Raw genomic sequence first — 24187 nt, forward strand, 5'->3', positions numbered from 1 at the left:
TTCATGTCAATTTTATTGTATTTCAAGCAAGAAGAGAGACTTAGGGGAAGGTAAGACAAGATGAGGCTAGAAATAGGGTCCTCACCCTCAGGCTGGTTTTCTGGAGGAAGCATCTTCTGAAAGGGCTATAGGAAGGTCTTGTGTGGACATGAAAAGCGGCTAAAGGGGCAAACTTATTTTTAGAATGAAATGATGAATGTATTACTTATAAAAGATTAAGTGAACAAACATGCATATCTGGTGCTTCCTTGGGCAATGAAACAACTGGGGTTTGCAGTATTTTCTAGCCCTATCTTTCATTTTGTAGCTCTGTTATTTTGAATGGCTTATCTAAGCTTTCCTCATCTCTAAAATGGCAACTATAAAGACTTGTCCTGCATACAAGGCTGAGATGAGAATTAAATGATGTAATATAGGTGCAAACACATTGTAATTTGAAAGTAGTATTCAAATGTTAATGTGTTTACCTTATTATTATATCTACCTAGCTTGGTGGAAAGGTTGAGTTAGAGGAAATCCAGATTAAACATCAATAAGAAATAGTATTTTAGTTGGGCAGTAAAAATGGAAGAGTATCAAAAGGCATTTGTGAAACAGGAAAGAGCTTGAGAAAAGGCCAGAGGAGAGAAGAAAAGCCAGGAGTATTAGGGGGTGGCCTACATTTCTAATTGCTTGGGGGTTGGGGGTGGAGTTAAAGTAAATGCCAGTAAAAGAAAAGGCTGGAAGTAAGCTGGATCAGAATGCGGAAGGCCTTGAGTGCCAGGAGGTTTGGATGGGTAACGTGAGTTGTTGAAAATGTCTGAATGACAGACTCTCATCTCAACTCTTGGAAGATCTCTACGTCAGTGTCTGGGAGGATGCACATGTGCTCCGACTTCTCGACCCAATCCCTTTATGTGATTAGAGGGATGCAATATTGCAAAGAGGCTGTGGCCTCAATGTCCTGAAGAGCAGCTTGCAAAGCCAAGGTGTTCTCCCTCCTAGCCGTAATACATTACTTCAGAGGCTGCTTTCGCTTTATCTGGAGTTTGTAAATGATCTGGTTTCCATCATTCCAGGCGTAGAGCTGCTTATCTCTGGCGTTGTAATGGATCATGGAGTGACTTCTTGGCCGCCTGGGGAAGAACAAGTTGGGCAGATCCTCCTCACTGATGGTGCCCCGCGGGTCATAGACACAGGTGATGCGATGGGGGCCATGGCCACCAAAACTATAGACTACATACAGAACCCCACACAAGAGGAATGCAGCTTCGGCATCCTGGCTTTTGCATGGGGTGACCCATGAGTGTTCCATTCCCAGTGTGCCAGGCTCGATTTTCGTGAGAACCAAATGGCCATGGATCCCTGGCCCGGAGTGGATGGCCCAGAGCCCATACTCATCCACAGCCAGGTCAATGTAAGTTGATGGGGAGTGCTGGTAGACCAGTGCTCGGCCTGCCCCTCCTGGGAGCAGCATTCGATCTTCCACAGTCCTCTTCTGCAGATTGTATTTGATAATTTCATTAGGAGTCCCTTGGTTGTGAAAAAATAGGAAACCTTTGTAGATCACTTGGCCTGTTCCCTGCCAGGAATGTGTTAAGATTAGCTTCCGTGGACCTGGCTTGGTGCTGTCCTCCATGAGTGCCCGCATGTTTGAGAATTCCCAAACAGTGTTGTTTCTGGATCCAATTAAGAAATAAACCTTTGGAGAGTTACTGACAGCATCTTTCATCCAAGAGCCATCCCTGTCCATAGTCTTCTTCACTATTTTCAGAGACTTTATACCCATCAGCATGTTGTCACAGCCTGGCCAAACAGGATTAAAAGGAGAGGTTACTTTATAAACATGAGATGTCTGCTATTCTCACAAGTTGCTTTTTTTCCTCTAGTGTCGTGAATAAAGTTATCACGCATAGATTAATGACAATTTATGGTAATATTCAATAAAGCAAAGAATTAAATGAATAAATGGGTCTCTGTTAAGGGAGTTGCTGTCCAGTTATGAGTCAGCATTTTATTCAAGTCAGGAAATAAACAGCTCTTTGCTGTATCAGAGACCCTGTTCACTCTCTTGGGGCTCTCTTGGAGCACTTGGGGTTAACACAGTGAGAATGACTTGGGTGTGAAGCTGCCTAATTCAATTCTATTTGCCAAGATTTTATTGGGTATCTACTGTGTTCTTAGCTTACAATGCTCCTAGGACAGTGCTAAGTGTTGAGGGTAAAACATATATTTCTTTCATTGCCATGCAGATATAAATACCTGAGTTAGGATAAGAGATACTTGGAGCAGAACCAAATCACCCCAGTCAGGCCCAGCCTAAATAGCAAACTCTCATCCAACCACTGATCCATGAGAATAAATAATTGTTGTTTTAAGACACTCAGTTTTGAAGTTGTTTGTTCCACAGTATTTTTGAAGCAATGGATTTCTATAGTCACTCTTTTGGATATCTATCATCTATCTATCTATCTATCTATCTATCTATCTATCTATCTATCTATCTATCTATCTATCTATCTATCATCTACCTATCTAATCAAGCTTACACCTCCAGGAGATCATATTCTGGGGAAGGATTCTGGCCCTTAACACTATTAGAATATTATAAGAGCTCTACTCATCCATCCATTTATTTATTCATGAACGCATGCATGTATTTAGTCAGCAGACACTGGATACTTACAAAGGGCAAGAGAGTGAGCTAGGTGTTATGAGCTGGGGGTACAATGCGCTGAGGTGCAATGATAAATTAGGAGTGGTTCTTGCTTAATAGATATATGACAAGTAGAATATAAAGCTTAAAGTGGAATTTTTGCAAAAACTAGAACACAGAATAGAGATGTCATTTGAGGCAGAGACTAATCTGCGTTTGAATTAGTGCTTGAAGGATGACATTCTGAGATAGGTGGGAAAAACATTTCTGACAGTTAATAAAACCATATTTGGGAAAGTTCTTCAAGATAAGTGTTAATAAAATAGCACAGAATTTAAACCAATACAAACTAAGGACTTGATATTACCACAAACTAGATGCATAAAATAAAGTAGTAGATTGAAACCAGTTCTGTGCCTGGAACTTGAGGGTGAGGATAAGGAATAGAAATTTTATTCTACAGGCAGATAGGGAGCTACTGAAGTTTTAGTTTTTGAGCAAGAGTAAGACATAGTCAAGGATATTCAACAAGATGAATTAAGCTGGCAATCATGTGTATGATGGATACATGGGAGAGAGACTGACATCTGGGAAACCAATTAGGAAGAGTATTTCTATAATCCAACAGGATGATAAGGGTCTAAGCTAGGTGGAGGAAGATGAAATAAAAAGAGAGGTTTACATTTTTCTAGCTCCTCACTGCCACTTCAGACTTTTATTCTTCTACTTTCATGCAAAATCCTGTCCTTCTTTATATCTCATGCTATCAACCCTTTTTAGTCTAAATCACTGACTATTCTCTATGACACTACTCCATATGCATCAACAGCCTGAGCACTTTGACCTCTTGAACTCCGTGCACCTTACTTTCAAACCACTTTAGCAACACCCTCCCATGGCTGTACTCTGGATAACCCCATCCCCTAGAACCGTTCCATATTAGAAATCCAAAACTCTAATATCCTCCCCTCTGCAATAACAATTTATACTTCTGTTTCTCACTCCTTTGCTCTCACCTCCTCTGCTCTTCCATTTCCTCATGCCCTCCAGTTCCTTGACTCTACTTTCTCGCAGGCCATTAACCTTCTCTTGGACTCATTTCCTTTCCTATCCAACCTAGACCACTGTAATAGATCTCTCACCAGCACCCTCACCCACCAATCCCTAGCTATTCCACAATATCCACTCTACAAAAATCCCTGGTCCTGGGTCAGTTCAAACATCTGTCTCTGCCCTTGAGAGTTGTGTGTCCATGGAGAAAATTTCACAATAGTTTATATTGGTGCCACGACACGTTAGGGGTCTCTAAACTCAACTGAGCCCTAAACATTATACTGCTTTCCATGGTTAGCCCCCAATGTTCCACATAGCAGCGATCTTAAACCCCCACAATAACCCCATAATTCCCTTCATAACAGCATATTAACACCTTGAAAAAATAAACCCAATTAGACATGAATTCCCTTCACTTCCTTGCCCTCACTTATAAACTTTTCTTCAGTTGTTCCTACCCTTGCTATCCTCCCATACATCTTAGAAGAGGCCATGTCATTGCTTTTGTCCAAGACTAATACATCCATTTGTGCTCTGGTCTCATCTTCTCCTGGCTTCTTCTAGACTTCCTTGATGAATTATCACCTTTTTGTTATCTTGGCTTTTTCCTTCACTACTAGTTCTTTACCTTGTAAACATCTTGCCTACATTAAAAAACAATTCTCCTTCAATTAGGCACCCCTTTCTAGTTATTTCACTTCTCTTTCTGTCATTTTATGTAGCTAGATTGTCCAACAGAATAGTCTATACTCTCTGTATCTACCTCCTTGCCTCCCATTCTTTCACTTCATCCTAACTTCACAGAAACTACCCTTCATAATATTGCAAGGTACTTCCTAACTAAAAAAATCAGACTTTTTATGTCTATATCTTACTTCACCTTTCTGTAGCATGGCAGTATTTGATCAGTTCCTCTTTCCTGAAGAGTTCTTCCTCCTTGATCTTTGTGTCACCGCTGTCTGTGTATGCCTCCTACTTTTTTCTTCTCTGACTGCTTATGGCAGAGACAATGTCTGTGTTCATCAAATGCCATTGCATTTTCTTCTTCCGTAGTTACACATCCGAAACCTCCTTTGTAGTTAGGTTGCACCCACTGACCTGTTCTGTCTAATGGGATATGGGAAGAAGTGGTGTAGTCCATTCCCACCTGGCCCTTACATATGCTATCTTCCAGATGACCTTAGGGTCTTGGAATTTGGGGTCATGATGAGATTAGTTCTACTGTTCACTTCAGGAAAAGTGAGTCATCAGTTCTAATTATGGACTTGTTGTTGGGATTACCCTGTTAGGCAGTCTACTGTGAGGTGACCAGTGTCATAGAGGCAGGGAGTGGAGTCCTTACTCGAAAGCACAAGGAACCCTGTGAATATTCTTCAAATCCTGATGAGGGCTTAGTAAGAGCATGGAATTCTGTGGGCTTCCCTCATTGACTGCTGGAGGGTGAGGTGGTGGAATGATAGTCAGGTGTGTAACAGTCTCTCAAGGAGACAGGCGTGTAACAGGTGTGTAACAGGTGTGTAACAGTCTCTCAAGGAGAACTGTGCACACTGAGGGCCTCTCTTGTCCTTCCAAAGGCTTTGGATAAGAAACTGGATGTGCCAGTGGGTTGTCATGTTCCTCTTAATAAACGCTTGGGTTCTCTAGGCCAACTGGAGGTCATCTAGAGTCAGAAGACAAGTAACAGGGGGAAGCAAGAAAAACTAGACACAAGGAAAAAGGTGCACAGCCAGAGAAGCCCTAGAGGTTCTGAGGTAAGTAAGCATTTTAGCAAACTGCTTGTTACTGCCAGCAGTTTGGGTAGAATCCTACCCTAATTCCTTAATCAATTCATCACTCACTATTATCATACCTTCTCTTCTCTTCTTAGGCCTCCATCATGCCCGCCTCGCTCTCATATGAAGCTCATACCTCTTATTTCACTGAGAAAACAGGAGCAATCTGAGAACTCCATCGTGTCCTTCCTGGATTACTGCCATAGTCTCCTGCCTACCACAACGGCCACACTGCTATCCGAGATTTCCACAGTCCATTCCCCTCATCAGCCAAAGGGATCTGTTTAAAATTTAAGTCAGGCCATGTCACATGTTTGCCCAAAACTTACGAGGGACTGTCTTCCCATCTCACTGAGAGTAAAGCTCAAGTCTTTGCCTTCCCGACCATATGTGAACTGTCCCTACTTGTTTAGCCACAATGGCGCCCTTGCTGTTCCTCAAATTGTGCCACGCACACTCTTCCCTCAGGAATTTGACACTTTTTGTTCCCTCTGCTTGCAACTCAACTAGCTTCCCCAACATATCTACCTGGCTTCCTCCCTCACTTCCTTCAGGTCTGTTCTCAAATGTTCCCTGATCATTAAAGCCTTTTCTGATTACCTGATAAAAAATGGCAATCTCTTCTCCACTATCCATAATACACTTACCCTAGTTCATTTTTCTCCAGAGTGCTTATTTTCTATCTGACATATCATAAATCCATCTGTTAACATTTATTGCTTGACTTCCTTCAATGGAATATAAACTCCATGGGGGCATGAGCTTTATTTGTTTCATTCAGTGCTGTATGTCTTGCCTCTAGGAAAGCAACTGGTACATAGGCAAGTATTTGCTGAATGAATGAATGAATGAATGAATGAATGAATGAATGAGTTTTCCAACCACCAAATCTACCACCCAATTGCACCTGAACCCATATTCTCTGCCTTCTTTCCTGCTCTATTTATTTTTTTCAGTGGATCTAATCCCCTCTCACCTACTCAAGGACTTGGCACCTGAAATTATTTATCTTCTCTTGCCTCAGTAGTCTCTCCTTCCCAACTGAATCATCCCCCTCAGTAAACAAACAGCACTTTCAAGTGTGGCTCCATTTCTCTGTTCCACTTTATAATAAAACTCCCTGACAGAGGAGTTTCCTCACCTCCAATTGTACCCTAAGCCGCTCTAATCAGCGTCAGTTCTCCACTGGCCTAAACTCCCTTGCCTACTCCACTGAATCAGTTCTTATCAAGATCATGGACAACTAACATGCTACCAAATCCAAGGGTCAATTCTCAGTCTTCAACCTATTCAAACTCTCAGCAAAATCTGATTACTTGACCAGTACTTGCCCTTGAAACTTTCTTCTCTTGATTCTGGAGCACCCCTCCTTTTGTTTGTCCTCCCATCTTTCTGGATTTTTTTCATGGCATCCATTCTCACCTTCTACCTTTAAGTGCCCTGTCTTCACACCTCTTCTTTTCTCTATCTGCAATCACTTTCCAAGTCACCTCACTGTGTCTCATGGTTCTGAGTACCATCTAAATTCCAAATAATGATGAATTCCAAATTTCTATCTGGAATTACATCCTATCTGGATGTCTACTTAGTCCCAAACTCATTCACCAGACTGCCTACTCAATGTCCCTACTTAGATATGTTCAAACTTAATCTGTCCTTAGCAGAACTCTTGCTTTTATCCCCCAAAATCTCTTTCTCCCTACTCTTCTCATTTCAGGCAAGAACTATCAACCAAGTTTCTTTCCTAGAAGTCATTCTTGATTCTTTTCCGTCCATTTCCCCACCACCAGCAAGTTCTGAAAATAAAACTTACTTTTAAATTATGATGTTATACTTAAATCAAAATGCTCAACTTCATCTCTCTCCTCCTCTTCCCACCTCCTCTGCCCTTGTACTCCTTGAATCCTTTCCTCTTGCCTAGACCACTACAGTAGTCCCTAATTTTTCTCCGATTTTACTCTTGCTTACCTGTAGTATATTCTCCACAAAGCAATAGGAGTCATCTGTTTAAAAACATGAATTATGTGACTGACCTGCTAAACCCTTTCTCCTTATCAGTCTTAGAATAAAATCCTAACCCCTTACCTTGTCCTAAAGGACCTACATGATATGGCTGCTGCCTGTCTCTGGGACTTTATCCTCTATTCTCCATCCCCTTGCTCACGGTCTTGTGACTACATTGGCTTTCTTGCTATTCTAGGAGCATGTCGAGTTTGTTTCTGCCTCAGGGCTTTTGCACTTGCACTTCTCTCTGCCTGGAGTGGTCTTTTTCTTGATCTTCCCACAGTCTGCTCCAACTCATCCTTCAAATCAGTTTCAATATCATCTCCTTAAGAGGCTTCCTGAGACTACCGCATCTAAATTTAAAATGATTTCCTATAGTCTATAGCATCTTATTTCCTTGAGATCACTTATCACATTCTGTAATTATGTTATCGGTTTTATTTATTAGTGCATTGTCCTTCTCCCTCACTACAGTGTAAGCTCCATAAAAGCAGGGCCTTTGTCTTCATGTTTACTATTGTGATCTACTGCCTAATTCAGTGCTTTGTGGGTTCAATAAATATCTATTGAATTAATGAGGAAAATAGCTTCATTCAAGCAGATGTTTTTCAACGGTCTAAATAGTGCTGCATATCCGGAATTCTGATCACAGTCCTGTCTTAAGTGAATAATTTGTAAAGTACTATAAAGCTTTTAAGATACTTTCAAATCCATTATTTCATTTAAAAATCTGACACAAGGTTCTCATCAAGGGAACATATGGTAGGAGTGGGGGTGGTGAGTGGCGTAGCTGGGCAGAACCGAGTCCTAGGAAGGTCAGTCCTTCCAGTGGTCATGTAGTCACTGGCTGGTCCCAGCCCAGAGAACTTGCCTGGCCTCCACTGTGTCCAGGGCCAGACTTTGGGATGAGCTGTAGAAGTCCCTCAGCCATCAGTTGCCACCATGTCCCCCTGCTGACATACTTTGCCAACCTGAATGCCTCTTCCCTGTGGCCTCAGGGTTAACTTTGTTCCTGTTGGCCTGCCTTATAGGAAGCCAAACCCCTGGAGAAGACAGAGAAGCCTGGGCCAGCTGGGAACCTGTGCACTGCAGGAGCCGCTTAACAGAAGGATCCCCTGCCAAGCCGAGCTCTGGGGGTTACTTGCTGTGGTGTGGAAGATGGAGGAGCAGGCTGCCCTGTTTACCAGGGACCCATCTCTGCCAGGGCCCAGTATACCTTTATTCAGTTTCCCAAGTTCGGTCTGTCTCATGTGAATGTTCTGTTCTCCCCACATTCCCTGGTGATCACAGAGGATGAATGAATGAGGGTTAAAGCCTGTAGTGATCACAGAGAGCTTTAATGGGAAGAGAAAGGCTACAAGAGCAGCTTAGAAACTGTTCGCTATTGAAGAACAAGCACAAAAGCTTGAGAAGTTACAAATATATACAATATGCATGGTTCTGTGATAGGTACTTTATTTAAATTAATCCAGTTCTTACAATAAGCCTAAATGGTAAATATTTTAATCTCCATTTTCCAAGTGAAAAAGAAATTAAGGCTTAGATAGGTCACAAAGCTATGGGTGTTCAGAGCTCAGTCTGAGCCAGGAGTCAGGGCCAGCCAGGACACCTCCAGCCAGCCCCCAGGGACATGGTGGATGGGTGTGTATATGTGTGGTGGGAAGGGGTGGAGAGGGGTGAGTCTGGCTGTGCCTAAAGAAGGATGGGCGAGGGCCATGGACTCCCTGGGACCTAATCACAGGATGCTATGATATTTGCCTTGATGAGGAAGCCCCCAGCCCGCCCGTCCTTCTGGGAGGAAAGTCAGCAGCTTGCAGCCCAGCTGTGGAGGGACTATGTTTAAGAACAAGGCATGTTTGAGGTCTCACCCATAAAAAAAAATGTTCTTTTAAAATACAGCAGAAAATAAAATACAGCAGAAACTAACACAAACATTCTTCTTGCTCCTACATCTCATTTCTAATGCAGAGTCCTTGGAGAAAAAGCAAAACAAGAGAGTGTTGATAGATGGTTTCGATCAGGGAAACATAGTTCTGGGAAAAAAGGAACTGAATTTTCCCATGTGCACCCTTCTCCTTCTCCTACCCCTTCTTTGGTAAGATGGGACATGGGACTGGGAATCAGAGACTTACATGATCTGAACTTGGTCTCTGGTTCTCTATATGTCTCCCTAAAAGTCCCTTTGTCAATCTGGCCTTAGCTTTCCCAGCTGTAAAACGAGGGGTTTAGGGTGGATGCTCTCTATAGTTTTTTCAGGGCATATATTTTATAACTTTTATAATTTTTTCTTCTTTTGGAATTTGGGGAAAATATACTTCCAGTGTTTGAGTAAAAGGGTAAGTTAAGATTCCCTGCTGTGCTTCTCTTCGGAAGACATACTTAGCAGAAGGAAAAGGAAGGATAGGAAATAAATTTAAAACCTTTGAGTCCAGCCAAGATGTAAATTATTTAACAGAGACAATGCCATGCAAGGTTCCACCTGCAAACTGGAGAATGAAAATCTGTGATTTCCCCCTCAGGCAGAATTGCAGATAAGCAATTAGGATAGAATTTGGCCCAAGGTTTCACAGTGAATTCATAAACAAAGACCACTTATTTGAATTTTAAGAATACTTCTCCCTTATTTAATAGCAACACTCTCCAGACCTCAAGAGACTTGTCCCTCTGTAGGGGAGTGACTCAATAGGAATTATGTTTTAGAAACATCCGTCTGGATGTTGGTAGAGAAAGGACTGGGAGGTAGAGTTGTGGGAGGGAACACAGAGAGACAGGTAGAGAGTCTGTAATTACAATCTAGACGAGAGATACCTGAATAGTGATGGACATGGAAAAATGGATACGGATTCAAGAAATAGAAAAAGAGAGATCAGGTCTTAGCAATTGATGAGATAAAGGGAGTTGGGTGATAAGCCAGACTCATGGATGGGTGATGGAATGCATACGATAGTGACAGAGAGGGAGGGCAGGTTTCCTTGGGAAGGAGAGTCAGGAATTCATTAAAAAAAAAAAAGAGAGAGAGAATTCCTGCAAAACCATGAATATTTTGACTGCCTCTTGAAATTCTATGATAAAACTTGACTTTTTCAATCACCTGAGTTGTATTCATGTTAATAAACATTCGACAACGCCTATACAGTTAGTGATCATGTTAGACACTGGGATGACAAAACGACAGCTCTCAGACGAGTGAGTCGTCCATTACAGAGCTTCAAGCTACAATCAAATTGTCAGTGTGGACTTAACTATTCTAGAAATTAGGGCCATTTTTCATGCTTTTCACCCACAGAATAAGTTTCAGATATCTCAGCATGGCACTCAAGGTCCTTCTACTGACCTCCTCTTTTGTCACTTCCCTACCATACTGGACTGGTCATTGGTCACCAAACGTGCCATGGCCTGTCGTAAGTTTTGGACGTTGCGCATCCTGTTCCTTAGCTCATCTTTGCTAACTTGAGATCCATCTACTCATCATTCAAAACAAAATTCCCTGACTCCTGCAGAGCAGCTGGTTTCTCCCTCTTTGTGCAAAGCCTTCTGTGCAGACCCCTCCCAGGGCAGGTAGCATACTGGATTGCAATTGCTTATTCACTTTATTTCCTCACAAGTACGTTAGACAGGGACCGCGTCTTATGTGTCGTCTTATCCGCGGTGCCTGAGACATAATGCACGTCTCCTTCCTATTCAATCTCTGCTGCTTACCATCCAAACTCAGGAGTCAGTTCGGTTCAGATAATGCAGTATGAGTTGGTGTCCAAACTTGCTATCCCAACTCATGCTATGCCGACTTAGAAATCAAATCGATTCGAGTAGCAAGAGGTATGTGTGGACATTAGCAGTGCGATTTCAGTGTCTGAGTGCCTGGGTAAATGGATGGCAGGAAGGCAGGATGGCCAGCTTGCATGAAATGGTACTCAGTGAGCCATAGGAGGATTCAGATTTGCAGGGTTGTGAATCCAGTGTTTAAACAGGGCCTGGAATACAATAAATGCTCTGTATGTTGGTTTTGGTGAGTTATACAGAACTCTTTAGTCAATCCGCATCAGAGGTTTTTCTAGGTTCCCAGCACTAAATTCAAAGTATTCTGTGGCACCCAGTATGGAGCCCTGACATTTTCTCTTTATTCGTGACTGGCAATAGATCGTGAGGAAGAAAACGGATGATGCATGGCTGGTGGCTTGCATGGCTGTGTGCTGCTTAATAACATCGAGTTGAAAATTCATGGGAGTGCATGGAAGCTGAACGATGTGTGAATACGAGTCCAGCCGCTTCCATGGTGAGGCCCCTACAGCTGGAGTCCGACAGAGCCAGCTTCCTTCAGCTGCCTCCTTTTGGATGAGGCCAGTTCTCCATAACCCCTTTGCCTTACTTGATTTTCCTCAGTAATCTTTATTATCTTCTATCTGACATGTTATAAATTTATCTGTTAACATAGTTATTGTTTGACTCCCCTCAATAGAATGCGAATCCTAAGAGGGCCTGGCTTTGACTAATCATTACATTTACCACTGTATACCCTGTCCTAGAATAGCATCTGGTACATATTACAATTTTTATATTTTAATTATGAATATGGTAAATATCAATAGATATAACCCACATCAACAAAAATTCTTTGGGGTCCTGAATATTTTTTTAAGTGTAAAGGGTTCCTGATACTAAAACTTTGAGAACGCTCTCCTAAAGAATCTAGGCTGGTCTACACTCATGGGAAGTAAAGCATGGAAGTTGGCAAGTCCTCTGGGGACTTTCTCATCAAACAGCTCCATTTTCTATCAATTATCTGAATGTGGCAACATTTAGGCATTCCTTTTAGGTTATAGTTGTGAACTTTCTATTTCTATTTATTTTTCATTTAAAAACTGAGCTGGTTTTTGTTTTGCTTTGTTTTTGCATAGTGTTTTTATTCCACCCCACCCCCCGTAACATTCTTACCAAACTAAAAAAGATGGAAATGTTTTCAATTTCTAGGGGCAGTAGTGTCGTGCTCCCATTTGCCTGGGTAGGAAACAAAGTCATTTTGCCATTTTGCCATGATTTCTTCCTGTGAACAAACCTCACTTCATCACGTCCTTGCCGTCTTTTCTCAAAGTCTGGCGCCTGCTCTCCTGAACCTGAACTTTACAGCAGCCCTCCCTCTCCCTGGTTCTTTGATCTCACCTCAAAACCATTAATCACAGTAATGCCCAATCCACTTCTTTCATATAGAAATTTGCATACTTCAAAACTGATCTTGATTACTGCCCGTTTCCAGAAGTGTCAAGACCAAAAGCCTTGTTAGATGCTATTAGAGGTTCCAGGGGAAGGGGGGGGCCTCCAGAGCCAGACTTGGAACTTGCTTTGGCCAAAAGAATTTGATAAAAGTGACCAGACCTTGGTGCGCTTGTGTCCCCCTCTCAGATGTCTGCCTACATCATTAGAACAAGCACAGGTTCACCTTCTGAAAGATCAGAGACCACGTGGAGGAGATCCAAGTCATCCCATCTGAGGCCATCCTCAGCCAGCCATCCCCTAGCGACATGCCACTAGGGACCTCAGGTGAGAGCGCCCAAGCCTGGCCCAGACCAACAGACCTGCCCAGCGCCCTTTAGACTCCTGAGAAATAATCAATGATTGTTGTTTTAACCACTCAGTGTCGGAGTGGTATGTTATGCAGCATTACTGTGGCAAAAGATAACCGACACTGGGTCAGGGTGAGTGGATGGTGAGCAGAAATGAAGGCTGAGAGGACTCTAGTGTCTCGGGGGAGCGTGTGCTCTGAATGTCGCAGGAAGGTGGGAGAAGATGGGGTTGCGGGAAACACTGAGCGACAGTTTCTTCCTCTGAAAGAAGTCATCATGGTATCTACCTAGCAGGATTGCTGTGGGCTTGGGCAAGAAAACAGATAAAAGGGCTTAAAGCAATCTCTGGCAAATAGTTGCCTCCACTTTCTAATACACTAAAAAAATACTGATTTCTACTCTGTGCCAGGCACTGCGATAGACTTGGGAAACACAGCACGCATAATGCAGGGATACATGAAGGCTATTTTATGTTTTCAGAATAGCAGATCAGACACAGCAGAGAGCATCGAGTAGATGGAGCTAGGCAGTAGTGGCACAAGATGAACCTGAGAAATGTTCAAAGCTGCTGTGTTCAGTTGTTGGCTTGTTATCTACTTTTACAACAAAAGTATATACAATATATATAGTACATACAATATTCATAATTTTTTATTTAATCAGCAGGTTTACTTTCATAGAGAATAATAAAAGAAGTTATTTAAAGAAAGCTAGGTTGGGGTCTGGTTGTAAGAGTTTTCTTGATGTTATTTTATGGGGTTTGCTTTAGCCTGTAGGGTTACAGTTACCATCCCAGTTGATAAAGCAAAGATGCAGTGACACGAGGAAGATGACCCTGGTGGCAATGTCGGGAGAAGCCCTGGAAGAGCGAGAGACCAGCAGCTAAGATCAGTCAGGAGGCTTTTGCAGTAATCAAGACCTCAGATGATGAGACAGCTGTGCAGATGGAAAGGATACATTTGACAGATAATCAGAAGAAAGAATCTACTGGATATGGTGACTGGTCAGACAAAGGCCAAAGAGATGCCCCTGAGATTTCTAGCACAGAATAGTGAGTAGGGGTTTCTTCTGTTAACTGAGAGAAGACGGGGGAAAGCAGAGGAGTGTTGTACTTTAAGAATAAATGAAGAAAAGTCAGTGAATTAAAAACTGAGAAGATGAGGGAAGAAAATTGACCTTTCTAGGCCAGGGTTTAAAAAAATAATTTAAATGAACTGTTTGCGAGTAGGAATCATCATCAAATAGCAACCAAGAGCACTAACATGGTCTTCATGTGTGTCCCACAACGAGATCAGAAGCAGCTGAGCCTTGGGGGTGCAGGCATCGCGTCTCAGAACAGAAACCCTCTGTTCCCACCGTGAGGGCCTCTGTGACAGGCCTGGAGATGACCTCCCTGCCTCCAGTCTCTCCATCTTATGTGTACTCAGCCGCCCCCACTGCAGTCTGTTCTGTAACTGTGGCCAGAATGATCTTCCTAAAACCTCCACCTGAGCCCTGACACTCCCGTGCTTACCGCTGCCAACCAGGACAGCCAATGGGAGAGGTGTACGGTAGGAGTCAGCCTGCCTTGGTTTGAATCCCAGCTCTGGCACCAATTAGCTATGAGATCTTGGACAATCGCATATCCTTTCAGTGCCTTGATTTCCTCACCTACAAATGGGGAATAATTATAATACCTATCTCATAGGGCCCTTGTGAGAATTAGATGATAGAATCTAATAAGATACATAAAATGCTTAAAGATTACCTGGTACATAATAAACACTCAATAAGTAGTAGTTACCATTTTTCACATTATATTCCTTCCCCACAGCTTGAATGTGTGAACGGGCCTCGCACAAAGGAGCTTAGCTCTTTTCTGCTTCTTTCATGTCCACTCCACGACTTCCCCCTTCACCCGAGATCTACTGAACGAACACTAGGCCCGATTTGGCCTTTGTGCCTCCACATGCTGTTCCATTTGCTTGAAGTGCCCTTTATTCTGTTCTCCATTTGATTGGTTTTTTTCCCATTACTAAGACTCATCTCGAGGGTTACTTTCCAGATTCCACAGTCCCCCTCATCTCCACGGCAACCCTGACCTTGCTTAATTACTTAATGCCGCCCCTTGTGCTTCTGCGACAGCCTCCATCAGCACAGGCACACTCTGGCTGTTATCCCGCGTTTGGTTAGGGGGCTTCCCCACTTGGCTGTAAGCTTTTTGAGCACAAGGACGTTATCCTATTTAATGTCCCATCTCTAATGCCCGGCGCAAGGCCAACATATATCCGGAATTCAATTAGACATTTGTTGAATGAATGAATAAGTGAGAGAGTTATAGAGAGAATAAATGGATGTTTGCTCCATCTGGAGCCAAAAAGCCATCAGCTAAAACAACTTTGGGACCTTTTGTGAGTATCCATGGTGATAGGACTGGAGGTACCCTCATAAGACCACAGACCTTCCAGATGGATAAACGAAACAAGGGTTGTGTACACGGGCCTTCTTGGACCCCATACAGTGACCTGGAGACAGCACAGGGTAAGCTGTGCACATACCTCCAGTGTTGCTGGCCCATGAACGCAGCAACTTTTGGGTAGAGAATGTGTTCGTGTAAGCATGTGTGTGCACGTACAAGCAATCTCACACTCTCCTGTGCTCACACTTGTGTGTATATCCTCAATCCCCTCCTTTGTGATAAATATATCTGTTCCAAATACATTTAATGTTTTGTTCCACTCATCACAAACGAATGGATCCTGGGAGTTGGCTCACAGACATGTTTTATTGGGCTCCCAGTGGGTTTTTTGTTTACTTATTTGTTTTATATTTTGTTTTGTTTTTAATGGATTTGAATATGAGGCATGCACCTTTTACTGCCTGAATGGATCCCAGAGGCATTTAAATTTGCAGCAACAGACTTTCTTCTTTCAAACACAATCTAACAAAAGATATGGGTTATTTAAGTCAGCATGGGAAAGGTTTACTTGTGGTAACTTGCGTGCACACTTGTAATAAAAGGAGTGGGACTAAAACAGGAAATAAAATGAAACCTGCTATAATGCCTTGTTTTGACTGCCTTCAGAATTTTTCTTTACAAGCTACTTACAAGTTAAAAAGTGGTTAATACTCATATCCATTCAAGAATGAAGCCTGTGGAATCGGCCAAAGACTTTCAGTTGGATAAATTCTCAATCTGGGTGTCTGGGGTATTTGAGGCAATGGTGCTTTGCCATAAATTGCCAAATGCAATACAACATTTCTTTATACTAATAAGAATTAAAGAACCAAAGACTTGGAATGATTTTTAAATATAAGTTAGATTGTATTCAAGTAACTTTCACTCACTGCATTTTAAAGCATGTGGTTGTGTGCCCATGCGCATGTGAAAGACAGAGGGAAAGAGGAAGGAAGAGAGGGAGGGGAGAGAAAGAGAGAGTATGTATTTGTGTTAGAGTTAAGAGTCTGAGAATTTTATGTAAGCCCAAACATCCCTGGGATTGTGGCCCTTATGTGAACATCTTTGGGGATCCTCTCTAAATAAAGGTTGATGATTTGGGAACAGTTCTATAGGAAATGGCTTAATTACAGAGCAACTCTATCTTATTAATTATCCCTAGTATCTGGCCCTTCATTGTTGACCAAGAAACATTCCAAGAATAAATTAGAATCATTTAGACTGATGTTAGAATTTTCTGCAAGTCTCCTGAGACACAGGTTGAATTTTCCAAGGAAGCTGCATTATCTTCTCCCTACAGGTTTTCCGAAGAAACTCTCTAAGACAGAGGGTATGTATGAATGAAACCCTGTGGTGTGACCTCTAGCCCATGATCCCAAGGTGTTTGCCCACATGAGTCTCAAGGATTTTAGTGGAAGTTCCACAGCTGGCTCAGTCCCTGTAGGCCAAGATTAGAAGACAGGAAGATCAGAACCTTGTAGGAAGAAGGTGGGTACAGTTCACAGTGGCACCAGCTGGGCCCAGCAGACGAAGACAGCTTGGTAAGCAGAATTCTAAGATGGCCCCCAAGATTCCCACCCTGTGGTGGACATGCTACATAATCCCTTCACTTTGAGTGAAGGCAGAACCTGGCAATATGACAGGATAGCATTCTTCGACTAGGTTACACTATAAGATAAAGCTGAAGGGATTTTGCCGATATAACTAAGGCCCCAAATCAGCCAATTTTGAGTTAATCAGAAAGAAGATTATTATGGGTGGGCCTGCCTTAAATCAGATAAAAACTCTTAAAAGAGGGACTGGGCACTTCTGAAGAGAGGCACTCTCCTCCTGGCCTAGAAGCCACTGCCACTTTGTGAGCTGCCTCTGCGGAGGTGTGTCCTCTAGAAGCTGAGGGCCTCAGCCCTACAACCACAAGAAAGGCAATTCTGCCAACAACCTTGGTGAGCTCGGAAGAAAATCCTGAGTTCCAGGTGAGAATGTAGCCCAGCCAACACCTTGATTGTACCCTCCTGAGTGAGACCTTAAACAAAGGGTCCAGCTAAGCCGTGTCTGGATTCCTCACCCACAGAAATGCTGAGATTGTGTTAAGCTGCTAAAACAATGGTGAATTTTTTTCAGTGGTAATTTTTTCTAAGTTGCTAGATCGGTGGTAATTTGTTACGCAGCATTAGAAAACGAAGATAGGCATAGCTACTAACAGAAATGGCAAAATCGTGGGGGATGGGCACAGTACGCAAAATATAAAAGAGTGCAAGGCAGGGAAATAAATCGACATTCCACAGTATCTTTGGGGAGAGAACCTCTGAAAATAACAGGCCAAGGGGCACTAATCACATGGTTATGATTGTTTACAGGTTTGTCTTTCCCTAAACTAAGCTCTGAGGGTCCTATGCTATCAGTGTCTCTTCTATAGAGAATTTTTACAGCCTCCCCCATGGGAGTCCCTGACCCGACTCTGTGAATGCAGAAACGAAGATGTCAATAGGTCCGTAGTTTTGTTGAGGAATCAAACACACACAGATACATGTGATTGAAAATGTTAGTGCTCCCTTGGATGACTCAACGAGATGGGCCAATGTGCTGGTAGTGGTGGTGGGGGGGAATGTGAAAGTCTTCACAGAGAATCCACAGCATTTTTGAGTCATAAAGGGCAGGTAGAAAAAGCAATATTTATATTTTTAATTGTCACTCCATGTGGGTAAGCTATGGGAGTCAAAGAACCTGGAGATGAGTTTGGGCCACTTTGTGAAGGTCCTTCCCCATATAAAAGGGGGAATGGATTTGAATGGATTTTTTTTGTTGATGATAACTGATGGTGAATGACAAGGAAAAAAAAGAAAAGAAAAAGAAAATTCTACCTAGAGGAGCAATGTGATCCATTTTGTGTTGTGGGAAGGTCTGCATGACAGCAGATGGATTGTAGAAGGCAAGACCAGAGGCAAAGAAGCTGTTTAAGAAAGCTCGTGCAGGATGTAGCACGTTCTACTCACTCCGCTATCCCTACTGTGTAGCACACGGCCCATCCAATCGTGGGCGGCAGAAGGTGGCTGTTAATCATAAACCGAACAAATCACCAAATGAGGGCCCCGGAGGCAACAGGCACGAAAGGAGCAATCTCTGGAAAGTTGAAAGAGAAGTTTTCACTCACCATGGAGCTGGGAGAGGGAATGTTTTCTAGTGTCTGAGGGATAAGGCAGAGGATGAGGGTTGAAAAAGCAGCAACTCCAAACTCGGGGCTTCTGCTGAGCTTGAGCTATTGTGGAAAGGGGCAACTTCAAGGCCTGTGGGGTTTAGGGTATTCAGGTACCAGGAGCAGCTCAGGGATCTAATCCAGTACAACCATTCAGGCTTGGGGTCCTGCCTGATTCCTGGCACGTGAAAGTTCAGGCACATTCTAGCTCAGGCCACATTGCACCCAATTCTCCCCATCAGCTTTTTGGACAGCCTCTGTTCATCCTCTGCTGGCTCATCCTTACCCTTTCCGTCCTTCCCTCACCCGATGCTTAGCCCCAGTTGCTCCTCAGAGGATGATTCATCTCAAGACAGTGTCAGGGCAAAAAAGAATCACTCACTTGGCCAACTCAATCAACTGTTTCCTATTATAGATAAGGTACCCTCCTCTGTCTTCTAACTCAAAGGTACGATATTCTCCTTTCTTTCAAAGCCTAATAACCTCTCTGTCTGTGCTGACAATCTCTCCATGCATTCATTCATTTAGTTATTCACTGACAAATGTTTGTTGAACATAAACACTATTTTAGGCACTTGGATACAACATTGAATATGAAATGCAAGATCTAGGCTCTCACAGAGCTGACATCCTCAACGCAGAGGCAGAAAATAACCAGTGAGCAAATAAATGAACTAGAAGATTTCAGGGTAATAAGTGCTAAAAAAAAAAAAAAAAGTAGATTAGTAAGAGCTCCCAAACTCCTCTTGGGTTTCCCATCTCAACATATTTCAGACCAACCACCAAATGACCTAAGCCGAAACCCTGGGAAGCATCCATCTCACTCATTTTTCACGTTTACTTAGTCACTACCAACTATGTGGATTCCAACTCTCAGTGGCTCTCAAATCCATCTGCTCTTTTCCATCTTACTGACACTTACTTAAATGTAGACACCATTGCTTGTTGTGTTGTACTCTCCTGTTTGGTCTCCTTTCTCTAGTCTTGCTGTCTTACTTCACGTCTTGCCTCTGCTTAAAATTGCTCAGTGGTTCTCTATAGTTTCCAAGTCCAACCTCCTCAGCTTAACATCCAAGGTCTTTCATTATATGGGTCCTACCGAACTCTTCAATCTTGCTGCCTACCCTCACCTGCCCCATACAACTCCACTCAAGCATATCTGCAGATCTACATGTCAAAGTGTCACATATCCTCATGCCTTTGACATGTTGTACCTTCCCTTGATGTGCCCTCTGCACATTCTTCTCTAATTTCTCTGTTCAAAATTCAGATCAAGTGTCACCTCATTTAGAAAGACCATGGAGATCTTATAAGGATTGCACTGAGAAGATATTTGAAACCCTTAGTGCAATGATAGCACTCAGCTTATGTCTTATTTCCCTGATGGAATTTCTCACATCTGGAACAGACATAATTAGCCTAAAAATAAAGTGTTCCTGTTGGTAGTAAAACCATCTCAGAATACAGACTCTGAGCTGGGGACTTGTCTCCCTCACTATTTTAATAAAATGGACTCATGCATAGCACATTTCCCTTCTTTTTTATGTTTTTGTTGCTTATACTTGTGATTATAATTTGAGCTCCTAAACATTATTCTTAATGGCCTGGAAATAGATCACAAGACAGGCAACAAATCCCCTGGATATCACCATCCTGACAGCACACATAGTAATAACTCACTGCAGTCCCTAGCCTGAAGGGTTGGCTACTGCCTAGCATATTTGCAGCCTCTCCCCACTCCCAGGGCACTGGGAGAATCCACCAACCTGTCGCTTTCCCTGGAAGGATCTGGGACCTCTAGCTTCCTCCAAACCAAGGTCTATCAGAAGATACTGGGCTGACTTCTGACACTATAGCCCTGACCTTCTCTGGGGCCTTTAAGAACTCTCTGTGAATGGAAAAGCTACTTTCTGAGAATGGATTTTCCTTTGGACACCTGTTCCTGGCTAAGGATTCCCCCCAGCATGGGCACACCGTGCACACATCCAGCTCTCACTTTCATACTTGGTTAGACCCTTCCTGACCAGGCCTCTAAGTGACAATCCCTAGATGGGTATACAAGACACGGCTGTCTTACTTGCGTTCAGCAGAGTCCGAATCTTTTTTTCATCTTCAGCTTCTTGGACTAGCTTTTCTGCCAGCATCTTGTCCTCTGATTCGATGCACATGTCAGCTTCTCGCAGGTACTCTAGGTAGTCAACCTCTCGTTGGGCATGTTCGACTCTCAGCGCCAGGTTATTCACTGCACTCTTAAACTCACTTGTGTAGGTCAGACATCTTCCCAGCATGACGGATATGTTTTTTGAGAACTCACGGAAGTCTTGAATGTATGCCTTTGTTGCTTGTGTACACTTTTGTAGTCCTTGCTTCAATCAGAAAATAAATTCTCAAATTACTGCCAGTTATTGAAATGACCCAAGTAATAAAATAGCTATTATTTATAAAAAGATTTTAAAAATACAGATAATTAAAGAGGGGGAAAATAAAAATCACTCATAATTCTTTAACTCAAAGTACTATTGATACTTCAATGTGTAAATTTTTAAGTTTTTCCATGCATTCAGTCATAGATATATAAATATATATTTTAAAATGCTGGGCAAATTGATGTTAAACGTAGTGGTTAAGCACAATTCTGGCACTTTTAAAGAGGTGAGATTGGGGAAGAGGTGTCTGAGGAGACAGCAAATGAAGCAGCAAGAGGCCACTGGCCTGGGAACATTTCATCCACCACCTCTAGCCTCAGTCTGTTGGCTGGACAACGTTTGGAAATATGTTCAGTCTGCTCTGTGGAATTATTTAACCCTGACTGTAAATAGATGACCAAATAATTTGGAGTTTAAGGTTTTTCAGGAAAATGTTAAAAACAAATATTAGAGATAGGAGTGTCTTTGAAAGAAGATAAAAAATTTATCAAAACTTAATTTGTGCAAAAGCAAGGCAATTAAGTATGAAATAGTCAAAGTCAACACCAGGGTTGTGTCAAAGGTTAGGACAGAAGGTTACATTTGTCCCTGGGAGCCTGTTCGTGCTACCAAAATGTGGGGTTTTGCAAATTTTAGTGAAGTGGTAGCTGCAACACACAGAGAAGAGGGCCCAAATACTTTCTCTCTGTTTAACATTGCTGAAATATGCTCATTTCTAAATCCAAATCCAGTTTGGCATAAGCTTCTTGGTACAATAATATCATGACTTCTTACAGTGACCTAATAGTTTATCAGTAAAAGACAAAAAGCTAAAATTGGCTATCACCCTGATATAGTGAAAATGATGAAAAGTGACAAAATTTTTAAATTTTCATATTTTAAAAATTGAACTTTGAATAACTTCTTGGACATTTACCAGCATGTGAGACAACGCTCCAAGTATAGATTAATTTTTTAAATCTTCAGAATAGCCTTAGGAAGTAAATTCTATCATCATCCCCATTTTATAGATGAGAAAAACTGCACAGAGGGAAGCCCTACAAAAAGTTTGGGAATGGTGCAGTCTGGACTCGGGTGCTCTAAACCACTAGACTATAAAGTTTTCAAGTATAACTTTAGCAATGCGTTTATTGTTTACTATCTGGAAACAAATGTATCCCAGTAGATAGGGAAGCCTGGTTAAGATAAGATGACTTCTAGGAATTATGTTCCAGTATCAGGTGCACAGATGCCACCTACCTCCAAGACTTGAAAGCGCTGGTAGATGTAGTGCACCATGGCTGGGTCCTGAGCACAGTGTGGCGCGGGCAGGAAAGCTGCGAGGAACAGAACCAGGAAAGCAGAAGCTTGCCGAAAGGCCAGCATCGTCCTGCAAAGCACCCAGGGGTGGAAACACCTGTGCTGTACTTCTCAAAGAAGACTCAAAGGTCCAGGTTGTGGTCGCCTGCTTTCTAGCCACTGCTGTGAAAAATCCTCTAAAAACAGCTGGAGAGCGAAGTCCGCTTGTTATTCCACCAGATGTGACTCACTTTGCAAGCTGGTGATCAAGTCCAGCTGTTGGCAAGCTGGTCCCCGGAGGCCTTGCAGGCAGACTTGGGGTAGAGAACTTCCTGGGTCCAGCATCTGTTGGGATCACTCAGGACACGCACTGACCCTCCGGAGGCTAGTGGCTGCACCCTGCTTCTAGGTCTGGGTGAGGGTGCATTGGGGTGGGCGTAAGGAGGACTTCTCCCCTTTCCCCAGCTCTTGTACTTTTGCTTTCCTCATGGCTAGTAAACTCTGCAGTCCAATCACAGGCCTGACCCAACACACACCACCCCCAACTTCTCAGAGTTGGAATCTCAGCTTCATTTCTGGCCAAAACTCCCAGGATCCTTTCCCCAGAAGTCTTGTTGGGAGACCCAACCCCTCCTCCATACTCTCTTTGCATTCCTGCAGCTCTTAAAGGCACAACAAGGAAAAAAACCCCGAGAGCTCTGATATGCACAGAACTGATTGCCCCTAGTGGGGGGTGAGGTACAAGAGGCTGCAGGCATGGCCACTCAGGCTGATAGCTGAAAAATCTGAGGATTGAGCTCAGAAGAGTTATATTAGATGCACAACAACAATTATTGATACAATGATGCCTCCAGAGCTAAATCATCAGGAAATGGAACTCCTGTGAGGGAGCCCTTGACTTTTCTCAGTCCCTAATGGCAGAACTGCCTTCACCTGTAGCTGCAGGCCAGCAGTGCACAGGACTCAACTCCTGCAGCCTCTGTTCCTGTTGAAGGTAAATCACATTCCTAGGGCAAAGTTGTAAAATCTTCCAGTTTTTGCTTTTGCTCTTCAGGATTTCACTTATCTCAACCTCTCCTTCCATGAGTGGGTCCAGGATACCCATGGTTCTGTCTCAATCACTACCAAAGCAGGAAAGGTTGGGGGTATCTATGGGATGTAGATAGAAGTCTGGCCAGGAGTCAGAAGACCTGGGTTGCCTTTGGTCCCTGCAAAAGACACTAAAAGACAAAATTTCCTGTGTGGCCCTTGCATGTCCTTGCCCTCATTAGATGTTCCTCTCTACCTCTCTTCCACGTGACTTTAGCCCCTAACTCTTCCTCCTCACCCTTTTGGTAAAATCACAAACAATGGCTTCTCATCCTTAAGAACAATAATTCCTCCTGTTTCTGAGAACCATCTTTGAACTATTCCTCAAACTGGCTAAACTTCGGCTCATCCCTCCTCTGAAATCCTTATAAAAAGTACTGCTTGACTTAGCCTTCTTCCTCAGGTGAGAATGCTCTTTTGGAAACTTCTCATGCCTGGCATTTTTGAATAAAGTCTTATGCTAAAGGTGCTCTAGTTGATTTCCTTCTATGAGTACCTCAAGTCCTAACTTTGAGACTATGAACTAAGATGGGTAAGGTCCAGTGGAAGAAGACTCTGATTGTATCACATCAACTTTTGGAGGATCAGCATGGTGGGTCAACTTTTTCTTCGTTTTCCATGGCATGCCCATATTACTTTTACAGTGAAATACCCACTCAGGACTAATGAAGTCTAGAGAATTATTGCAGAGTCTGAGAACGCAGTGGGAGGCCTCGATTGCAGCACAAGTCCGTAAACTGCT

At 42.8% G+C, this 24187-nt stretch overlaps 1 protein-coding gene across 1 annotated transcript; it reads right to left on the bottom strand.

The window, feature by feature from the left end:
- Window positions 1–24155, bottom strand: OLFML1 (olfactomedin like 1). The gene is made up of 3 exons (XM_033119103.1): window positions 22318–24155; window positions 20730–21018; window positions 1–1785 (listed from the first exon to the last, which is right to left on the bottom strand). The coding sequence occupies exons 1-3, from the start codon at window positions 22441–22443 to the stop codon at window positions 995–997; spliced, it is 1206 nt and encodes a 401-aa protein (XP_032974994.1). The 5' UTR covers window positions 22444–24155; the 3' UTR covers window positions 1–994.
- Between the last annotated feature and the right edge of the window lie 32 nt (window positions 24156–24187).

This window comes from Rhinolophus ferrumequinum, chromosome 11 (assembly GCF_004115265.2).
Source record: "Rhinolophus ferrumequinum isolate MPI-CBG mRhiFer1 chromosome 11, mRhiFer1_v1.p, whole genome shotgun sequence".
NCBI classification, from domain to species: Eukaryota; Metazoa; Chordata; class Mammalia; order Chiroptera; family Rhinolophidae; genus Rhinolophus; species Rhinolophus ferrumequinum.